This window comes from Passer domesticus, chromosome 10 (assembly GCF_036417665.1).
Source record: "Passer domesticus isolate bPasDom1 chromosome 10, bPasDom1.hap1, whole genome shotgun sequence".
In the NCBI taxonomy this organism is placed as follows: Eukaryota; Metazoa; Chordata; class Aves; order Passeriformes; family Passeridae; genus Passer; species Passer domesticus.
The window spans coordinates 10,089,155-10,100,244 of NC_087483.1; the positions used below are offsets into that span (position 1 = coordinate 10,089,155).

Sequence of the window (11,090 nt, forward strand, 5' to 3'; positions counted from 1 at the left end):
TTAAAAATGGATTCAGATGCTGGATTTCTTCAAGTTATACAGCATTTCTTTCCACAGATCTTTAGAATGGTACCCTGCTATGATAAGCTCTCAACTAAGTAAAGTCATTCTGTGCAACTACCAACAAGAACAATATGATTTCTGCAGTTAAGTTCACTATTCACAATAGTGATTTGCTATCATGTGCACAGTTATCAAGCTTCAGAGAGGTCAGACTACCTGCACTATTTGCACATGTTTAGGCCATATGTTTTGAATTAAAGCAGCATTTTCCTACCTACCCTACTGAGGTAAATAATTATATTATTATTACAGAAAATTCAGATTCTCTTCCTCACTTGATGCTATTAGGTTCTTCTATACTAACTTCACTTTGAAAATTAAGAATACTACACAGATCTATACTTTCTATGTTGTGCTCATTCAGAAGCAGCCAACAAGAAAACAGTCAGCTACAAAAATCTGCTTAAGGCCTACATCTAAGATAAGTGGCCTCTAAACAGGAAAACAAAATCCAGTTCAACTGCCTTTGGCCCAGAATAAAGCAACACTAATATACAGCAAAGAGACCTTTTGCCCTAATACTGTTGCACTTCTCACTGCAAAAATCTAAGTTTAACATTTTACTTCCTACTTGAGGGCAGAGGATATTGAAAGAGAAGAAAAAAACATCAATCAACAAAATGACAATATACATGCAGCTGAAGTGGCATGAAAAAAAGCAGCTTATGTTCAGGCACAATCACTGTCAGCATTCAGTGCCTCACACTTGCATTTAAAACCCCTGAACTTCACTCATGCCACCCATCCACATCAACCTGTTATGTGCCCTTGAATAAGAGCACTGGGAAGTATCACCTGAACTACATGGCTTAGGATGGTAAAAAAATAAAGCCTAAATATTTACTGTATTATGGAAAAACCTAGTATTTATTTTCTTTTGTTGCTGCTAAACCAAGCTATTCTAAATTAGCAGCAGGGCTGTCTCCCAATAAGAGAGAAACAAGGCCGTTTGAATTAAAAATTTTGTATTTTTATCCTCCTCCTACACCAGGAGCTTATCATAAACCATACTTTGCAGCAATTTAATGTATTTATTACTTCAAGAGATTTGCTGTTACTGCAGAGTTGAGATAAAACACTGCTAAGCACAGTTCCACTTGACTGTGACAAGATACACCAAAATAATCTCAGTCAACAAATCACTTCACCTTTCAATTTCATTTACAAATGAATCTGCACTACAAAACTCTGAATTTTACAAGGAAATTGATGGTATTTTAAAGCCAGTAAAAACTATGCCATTCCCCAAGTTAGTAACTTGGATTAGTAAATGGAAATTCAGGATGCCTCAGACCCCAAACCAGGAAAAGCTCCTGTATGTTCCATTTACAGTTTATTACAGCACTTTCTTTTGAAAGGCCAGAAAGGCAGCACAGTAAAACTGTTCTTCCCTTGGCAGAGCTGCTGGCATTAAAGACTTCATGCTAAGAAATATCTCTAAGTTTGCATGCTGTGCAGCCTGTAAATTATACTAAATATAACAGTCAAAGAAACATTCAGAGACATTTCCACCGTTAATTATATTTTTGGAGGATAAAACCTATTAGATACTCCTTGTTTCTGCCATGCATTTAAAACAATTAATATTATGAACCCACAATCTCTAATTCTGAAAAAGCAAAACTACTGAGAAGGAAAGAGAGGGGAATAAACAATAAAGAGCTGCTTTCAATAGTGGTTCATACTACATTTGTTTTAGTATCTCTGATTAAGCCTACCACAACAACTTGACTGTATTTTAGGTTGTGGAAGCCTAAGTTCTTTATTAAACAGGCTGGTCCCAGATGAGTTTTGTGAATAAAGCCTTGTCCCTTTCAAAGTCTATCCAAGAAGTAGTTGACAAATTATTACAGTTTAATACTTTTAATGGCTAAAATTTAACTGTCCAAAACAAGCACAGCTAGGGGGCCCTTGTACTAAGTAAATTACATTACTTATGCTTGCAGTTACATAAATGATGAAAGGTAAACCTGCATCTTGATACACATAATGCTAATAGTTTCAACCAAGATCTGGAAGCAGAAGAAAATCTCCATGTAACTACTTTATGAAGAGTCTCTAAAGGCCTTGGACATATCCAAAATATGGCACAAAATTATTAGAAATTTAACAGCTGTTGCACTTTCTATTTACTAGGGTTCCAAATTTGAAAGATACTGCACCTTCATATCACTTCAAAATTACAACTGAAGGTGTTACAGGCAGCCCAGTGTTTCCTAGATCTAAGCAAGACATCTTCCCTGTGTTTATTCATTATTTGCTATGCATTGAACCCCAAGTACACATCTTACTTTAAATCCTAGTGGATCACTACTCAGAAATTCAATGAAATAAAATGTAAATCCATGTGAAATCAGAAGAAAATACTAGAAAGGACCACAATAAATTGCCTACCTACCTCTCCTATTCCAAGGTAGGATTAACTGTACCTGTGTTGCTGCTGGGATATGTCTGCCAAATCTTTACTTACGGGTCTCAAACAGGCTACATTCAAAACCATTCTCACAGTCTTTTCCAATATTCAATTCAGTTTTCCAACATTTAATTCAATCCATCAGTTCTTGATCTCTGGTGGTCATGGCTGGATGGCATAAACTATTCCCCATCTCTCTACTGCAGTCCTAAATTTTTACAAATTTGTAATACTTATAAGCTGACTTGAAAAAACATTCCCATTTTTTTAATGGGTGCAATTTTCTGCACTACTTGCCTCTATTGTTTTGCCCTGAACTTTCTCCATTTTGTCCACATCTTTCTTGAAAAGAGTGGTCAATCAGATATGTTCTCAATGAATCTCAATGAAGGAGATGTAGAGCAAAAAGACTACTTACTTTTCCTTCAGATTATCTTGCTCACATTTGCATAATCTCATGCCATCCCTGATTTTTTGCAGTGAAATCCACCTGGCTCCTGTTTGCCCTGGGATATCCCTAACCTTCCCCAGCTATTTTCTCCAGACTTGACATCTCATTACTTCTCATTTTGCCCTTTAAATTCCACTAAGCACAAAACAGCTTACAATCATACTTGCTCAGCCACCTCCAAGCCTGTTAGACCATACCTACAATTTCTAAGCTCAAGCTGAATTTCAATTAGATTCTGTAGCTTGCCCCAGTTTCCTACATACAAATTTATTAAGCACACTGTAGGTGTGATCCAGGTTGTTGAATCAAAGAGTGACTGGAACCAGAGGTAACCCCACCAAGACCCTGTGGATCCCCCTCTGACAATGAGATCTTCACAATCATTCCCTAATATGGTGATCCATCTGCTTTCACCATCACAACTTCATCCAGACTGCACTTCCTCAGATTGTTCAGGAGAACAATCAGATGAGGTCACGTCAGCAGCCCTGCTAAAGTCAGCATGTAAAGTATCTTCTAAGCTGTCCATCCTGGAGTGACCCATCACCTTGTGAATGGATGGAATATACTGGGTCTGACACTGGCTGTACAGTGATAAATTCACATTGTCCTCTTGTGTTTGTAGCACCTGTCTAAGGCCATGGTTCTATTAATCAGACATAGGGCAGGTGAAACACAAAGGATAAAAAAGTAAGAAGTTTCACTGCCACAAAACTTTCCTCAATGTAGTTATAACATAACATCTTAATAAAAAGAAGCAAGGCAATGAGAAAGCCCTGTCTATTCTGAACCTCAAAGGGGAACTATAATTACTTTTTAGGTCTGTCTCCTCTGCACACACTCCTTCTTGCAACTAAAACTGGATTTGGTTTTGCGTTAACACAAAATGAGCAGTGATTGCAGGGGGCAAGGTAACTTGTATTTGTAAGCCAAGAAACAAGGCAGGATAATTCCAGGCATCTACTCTTGATGCAAAAGGGAAAATCCACTCTGTATATTTTTGGGACATTTTTATTTTATTATGAAGTCTGTTTCTTTACAAATTTAATTGCTTTTCTGAGTGAAAAAAAATTGTATTATATGGTATCACCAGTTACTGTTTGCTTCCTGAGCAAAGGAATTTTTTTTTAATTGCCTTGTGAGTTTGTTTGGGGCTTACTCTTCTGTTACAAGCCATTCCTCCAAGATCACAGACAAACATATACTGCCATTTTAACCTTTAAAGAACTGCTGACATCTGTGGAAGCAATACTGCCCCACCCTGGAACACTTCCCAGTGACCTGAAGACATTACCTGACATGATCTGTTAACACCAACCTTACAATTCAAAACTAAATTATTGGTTCCTCTCAGCTCAAAGGTCTGCACTCCAGCAGAGAGCTCTCTGTCCAAAGGGTGATCTAATCCTACACCATTCCAAACTTCAGAGCTCTGCACATTGGAAACTTCCCCATGGTCTTCCAGTCACCTAAAATCTCTTCCACTGTTTCCTGAAGAACTGCTCTAGTGCCTGAGCAAAACTGTACACTTTATCCACTGGTTCTACTAATAAAACAATCAACTAGCTTTAAAAACTTTTAAATTCAAGTTGTAACATCCTAAAAATAGGTAAAAATCCAGTATTTCCACTAGTACACCTTTAAAGAAAATATCAAGTCAGCTAAAGCCTCTGCAAACAGTTAAGTTCCTCATCTATGACTTCAGTTTGATGATGCAGTTCACATCTAAGAGTTGGTTTAAGATCCTCATTTTTCAGATACTATGTAATCAAGTTGGGAAACTCAAAAAAATTGTTTTGTTAATAACATTTAAAAAACATTTTGTGAACAAAGGTAAAACCTATACTATGAAGAACAACAGAACACTGCTAGCAAAGCAACTCATGCTAATTAACAGACTCATATTTGATTAACATATAGTCTAAATAATTCAAAACCTTAACTTCCACCCCTGGCAGTTCTGTTGACTGTAGTACTACTTCAACACTCATCAAAATCACTCCCCCTTGATTGGCTGTGCCTAAATCTCTACTTCAGGTATTTCAAGATCAAATCTCTTTCTGTAAACACATCCTGGTATCCAAGGGTTTCATAAACAAACAAAAGACAGGCCCACAAAAAAGATTATTCTCTGCTGCCAGCACTCTCAAACAAAACAGTCAACAGTAATGGCAGCATTTGCACAAAGCTTACCAAGATGAGACTTGGCCTGTTCTGGAAGGTAATCATGAAATCCAAGGTTTACCTGAGCCAGGGTGGCATGAAAAAACCCTGCTGTCTTTGATTTACACAGGTGTAGTTGTAGGCAAGTAATGACAGAAGTTACAGGGTAGAAAATTACCTAGATAACACGGATAAATAAAAAACAGAAGGAACAAACCAAGAGAGAAACCACAAGGGTATGAGTTCCAAGCTCATTACTAATACTGATCCCAATGCAAAAGACAGCTGAAAGCAGCAAGCAAAGAGCCACCCTTCAAATAACAACAGCAACAAAAAATCCACCTCCTGACAGGCTGCAAATGTAAGTTCTGTCTCATCATCCACTATTACCTTAGTAACTTCACTTTTCCTAATTTCCATGTCACTTTCAGAAGCAAAAAAACCATACAGACAGATAGTCTGTTTTAAAAACAACAAACTTTTAACTGTTTCAAAAGACAACAGTGGCACAGAAGGTCAGTAAACAGGAAACTATGAACAATTATCAGCTATAAGCACAACAACAACAAAACTGAACTTTGTATAGGAAGATGAAACAAAGAATCATTGTTTCTAACTGCTTTTAACAACTTCTGTGATTCTTCGGGAAGTAAAATTTTCCTGCTTTGTTTCTAACAGTTGAGAAAATTCTTAATCTTTGAAAATCCAGACAGCATCTACAGCAATCTCTATTGCTGCTGCACACATTTCAATCTTTCACTTCCTCATATTAAAAAAAGTCTTAACCATTTCCTTTGACCGCAAACCCACATATTGTGTGGTTTTCTAGTAACTCCAGTTTCGCTATCATCTTCAGCAGAGCTGTGACAGAATCTTAAAGGGCAGTTTTGGAATTGACAGCTTAAAGGGAGGGGAAAAAAAAGAAATAAACAAAACTAAAGTGTTCCAAGCAGTCAGCGATGCTGCAGCTGGGCTGAAGAGAGACTCACAATAAAATACAATAATCAATCCCAAGATTTCTGGGCTCACCCTCTGAGCTGGCCAGTTTCCCCTCTCAAACAGTACTGACTGAAGAAAACTACTATACGAATTCACATCTACATGAATACACTAAAGTTGTGCCTGGGACATCTCCACATTTGCAAAATTACAATAATCAAGCCACTTGGTCATGCCCACTCTCCCTCTGTATGCAGGACCTAGCAATTTTGGACTCGGTTCTTGGCATTTGGAGGAAAAAGTGGTGTCACCCCCAGTGCTGATGCTCCCCTGCAGAGAGCCTGTCCATCTGCATCCCTTCCTAAACGTGAGATCAGCAGAGCTACCACCAGATGGGCCACTCAGGACTCTGCCATCCACACATGCCAAGCACAAACACGTCTGTGGGCACTGGAGCATCTAACAGGGGTAAACGTCCCCGTATCAGAACACTGGGAATGAAAACAGAGCCCAGGATCACAATGGATAAGGCAGAGCTATCAAGGGGAGGTTTAATTTCTCCAGCCCTCCTTCCTGCCCTGCAAAGCAGGGCTGTGCTCAGGAAAGATTCCCCTTGCTCATTTTTTATCTGGGATATCTACCTCAAAGCGCAACAAGCACACACACTGACAACTTCCTCATTTTGATGGTTTTCCCCATAAAGTGTGGATTTCTGTTTGTTAGAAGTGTAATTATATTGCTACCATGATTTAACTGAAGGGATTTTCCAATGTACAAAACTACAGACTAAAAGGAACCTTTCAGAAAGACAGGAATTTGCAATCATCAAGTCAGAATGCCTTATTTATGTCAGTGAAGATTTGTAGAAACACTCAAGTGCATATCAAATAGTGAAATGGCTTTGGATGAACACTGACTTTTAAATACTTCAATCACTTGGTTTGTTGGGTTTTTTTTTTCCCCCTGAAAAAACACCTTAATTAAAATAAACACTGCACTTGGTAGTCCTTACTTCTGGTAGTTCTTCTTCCCGTATGAGAAAAAAACTTGTGACAAAACACATCCTTTACCTCAGATCAGTCAGGCAGGGTCACTCCTGACAGAAACCTGGGCTCAGAAATCAGAGGACAAAGTAAGCACCTCGAACTCTCAAACTCCCTTTGCCACTGCAGCTGAACCCAGCACAGGACAGCACTGAAATTTTAATGGGCTGAACCCACAAAGGTGTACTCACTGCTCAAAGGTAATAACTAGCATTTTCTTTGAAATAAGAAAAACTTCTCAGATAAGTGTGTTCAAGGCAAAGCAATAAAATCCTGCCTAGTATTCATTACTGGAAGAGGGGCCATACACTTGAAGAGGGCTATTACTCATTAGGAAAATGAAGCTGGGAAGGATACAAGCACCCAGCGCAAGGGTCGGAACTAGATGATCTTCAAGGTCCCCTTCCAACCCAAACAATTTTATGATTCTGCGGCCATGAACTACATTCCTTCCTACAGCAAAGCACAACGATTACCTCCAGAAGAGAAATTAACCGAGGACCGAAGAAATTAACCGAGAAATTACGCGAAGGCGTGACCCATCCTCCCCTCAACACCCAGACCCAAAGCTTCCTGCGCGGCCAGGCCAGCACCGACCCACTCCCCTGGGCGGCCGGGCAACTGCTCCACCTCACGCCGGGAGCTGCTAAGCAACCGCGCGCCTGGAACTTATCGACATTAAACTCGCTAATTTTACCCCGAGCCCCCCTTTTTCCCTTCGGTAGCGACAGGTTTCGGCGTGGGAAAAGCCCCGCGGCGCTGCCCACCCGCGGCCCGCGTGAGTCACGCACGGCAGCGGCTCCGGGGGCCGCGCCGGGCCCAGGCCCCGCTCCTGCCCGCGCCGCCACCATCGGCCCGGCCTCCTCCATTCCTTCATCCTTCTCTCCCGGCGGCGATGCGGCGGCCGCACCAAAGCGCCGGGCCCCCCTCGCCGGGCCGGGCGGCTCCCGCCCAGCCTCCCGGGCCCCGCCGCTAGGCCGCGGCGCCCCGGCTCCGCCGCAAGCCCAGCGGAGCGCCAGCCCGAGCGGCGCTGAGGATCGCGCCGGGGCGGCTCCCCGTTCACACCCCCCCCCTCTCTCGGCCGGGGCCCCCCGCACCTTCTTGATGTTGTAGAGCCGGGTGAGCATGCCGACGCCGCGGTCGTTAAGGATGGTGAGCTTCTCCGCCAGCTTCTGCTGGCTGGGCTGCAGAACGGACCGCGACATCCTGGCGCTCCGGTGCCCGCACCGCCGCTCAGAGCCCCGCGGCCGCCGGCCTGGCCCGGCGCGGCGCTGCCTCGCTCTCCGCCCGGCGCGGCGCTCGGAGCTCCGCGGGGCGTGGGCACGCGTCACGTGGGGCGGCGCTCGGGCGCCCCCGGCGGGCGGGCGGCGGCAGCGCGGGGCTCTGCGCGCCGAGGGGCCGTGAGGGGGCTCGGGCACGGCCCGCCGAACGGGGAGGAAGGGCCGTTCTTCCGCAGGGTTTGCACCGAGTAAAGTTATGGATGCCCCACCCGTGGAGGTGCTGGCTGGATGGAGCTTTGAGCAAGCTGGTCTAGTGGAAGCTGCCCCTGTCCCTGGCAGGGAGTTGGAATGAAATGGTCTTTATAGTCCCTTCCAAACCAAACCATTCTGTGAGGCCATTAAATCCCCCCCTTTTTTTTTTTTTTTACTTAAACAACTTCACTTGATTATTTAATCAACTCAATTATTTTTACTTAACCAAAGTCCTGTGCATTAGCCACAACAACTCCCTGCAGCTCTGCAGACTGGCTGGAAATCGGCCCGGTGGAAAACAGCTGATTTTCAGCAGCAGCCGAACCTGAGGCAACACGAGGTGAAGCTGAGGCAGCCCAGGTGAACAAGAAGGCCGATGGCAGCTGGCCCGTGTCAGAAATCGTGGCCAGCAGGGCCAGGGAAGCTGCCATCCCTCTGTACTTGGCACTGCTGAGGACATTTCTCAAGTGTTGTGTCCAGTCCTGGCCCCTCAGCTCAGGAAAGACATTGAGGGGCTGAAACATGGCCAGGGAAGGGCGAGGAAGCTGGTGGAGCTTCTTGCTCATGTTCCTATGAGGAGCAGCTGAGGGAGCTGGAGTTGTTTAGTCTGGAGAAGAAGAGACTCCAGGGGGATCTGAACACCCTCCAGAACTCCCTGACAAAAGGGTGGAGTGAGGTGGGAGCCAGTCTCTTCTGCCATCCCAGCGAGAGGATGAGAGGAAATAGCCCCAAGCTGAGACAAGGGATATTCAGATTAGAAAACTTTTTTCACTCTTTGGGTGGTCAGGCATTGGAATAGGTTGCTCAGGGAGGTGGTGGAATCACCACTCCTGGAGATGTTTAAGAGGCATCTGGAGCTGGCACTGGATGATGAGGTTTAGGAGTTACAGTGGCAGTGCTGGACTGGATCACATTAAAGCTCTATTCCAAACTGGATGATTCTATGATTTTTTTTTTTTTTTACTTAACCAACTGAAATTAAGAACTGGAGCCCAGCAGAACACTGCATGGAGCAATTCTGACACACTGTCACTGCTGCTGCCCCTTGTTTTCTGAGGGCACTTCCACCAGCACCAGAGCATCACACCCGCCCTGGGAAGTGGGAAAAACCCAGGGATACCCGTGGAGGTGCTGCCTGCAGCCCCTGTGCCCCACTCACGAGGCTGACACCATCCCCCTAAGCTGCTGCTCTAGACCAACGTACAGCAAATTCTGAGAAACACCATAGCACCAGCTAGATGAGTCACATCACTGCTGGATAATTTTTTTTTCCACTTGAAGCACAGGAATTAAAAGCATATATTTTTAAGGAATGGTGAGATTTCTGTGCTGTGAGTGTCAACAACAGACCTCCAGGAAACCATCCCTTGTTGTGATGTCTTAGGGAGATGATTTCAGCATTGAGAGGCCAGCACAACCAGCTGGGATGCAGAGATCCCCAGACTAGGGAATGAGAGACAGGCTTAAGAATTAACCTTCTAATCTATTTTTTTTTATAGTGGCACCACCATCTGTGCCTTTTTTTTGCATATTAATACTTGTATTTAATTTTCAGTTCACATTTTTGCATTAGTAATCAGAATCAGGCTCTGTCTTTCAGAGATTTTAAACTAACGTATTTTAGAAAGCATAGAAATGAATATGAGAAGCCTGAGTGTAGTTAAATTGTTACTGACCTCTCTTCACTTTAGCAATTACAAAACAATCTATGATTCAGAATAAAACTAGGAAGCAAGAACCTAGAGTTCCAATCTGAAGACTGCTATTGATTCACCAATTGGCTTTATCAGATGATTCAGTTTCTTAGCTTTGTGTCCAAAAGTCAGGAGTACCTAGCAACAATGTTGTAAAGATTAATTAGGTTAGACTCGTTAGACCTGACTTTTCATTACTGGAGTCTATGCAAAACATCAGAAATATTCAAATTGCAATTTAAATTTATAAAGCATAAAATGCTATGAGATTTAATTATATTTCTATTGGAATATTTTACACAAAGCATAAATTATTTTTTGAAGTACCAACTGTAATAGTTCTACTTGAAACAAAGATGTTTTTCATGTAGTTGCACTGCAAAATAAGAATCATAGAATGGTTTGGGTTGGAAGGGACCTAAAAGATGCTCTCATTCCAAACTCCTGCCATGGGCAGGGACACCTTCCACTGGACCAGGAACTTGTTCAGCCTGGCCTTGAACACTTCCAGGGATGGGGAATCCACAGCCTCTCTGAAGAGCCTGTTCCAGTGCCTCACCACTTCCACTGTAATGGAAAGAATTACAGTAAAGAATTTCCCCCTAAAATCTGATCTAAACTTATCCTCCTGCAGCTCAAAGATATTTAAGAACTAATACTGCTACTTTTTTTCTTCCTCACCTACACACCTACAGCCAACACAAAAGCATCCCATTTTTAATTTCATGTTCAATTATTTTTAGCCATATTAGATATTCTAGAAGTTTCAAACGACAGCAACCACAAAATTTGTAATTTGTGTATAGCCAAGCAAGTGGAATGATGTCACTGAGCCCATCAGTGAGTTTTTGT

General features: G+C 42.8%; 1 protein-coding gene across 5 annotated transcripts in view; it reads right to left on the reverse strand.

The window, feature by feature from the left end:
* Positions 1-8,388, reverse strand: part of NCKAP1 (NCK associated protein 1) — a 57,328-nt gene extending 48,940 nt beyond the window's left edge. For 4 of the 5 annotated variants that reach the window (XM_064433728.1, XM_064433727.1, XM_064433726.1 and 1 more), the window contains exon 1: positions 8,170-8,388. In XM_064433728.1, coding sequence (XP_064289798.1) covers positions 8,170-8,277 — 108 coding nt within the window. In that variant the 5' untranslated portion in view covers positions 8,278-8,388. Of the gene's footprint in view, positions 1-7,839; positions 7,939-8,169 lie in introns of those variants that run through there. The other variant, XM_064433725.1, reaches the window with a different exon arrangement.
* Between the last annotated feature and the right edge of the window lie 2,702 nt (positions 8,389-11,090).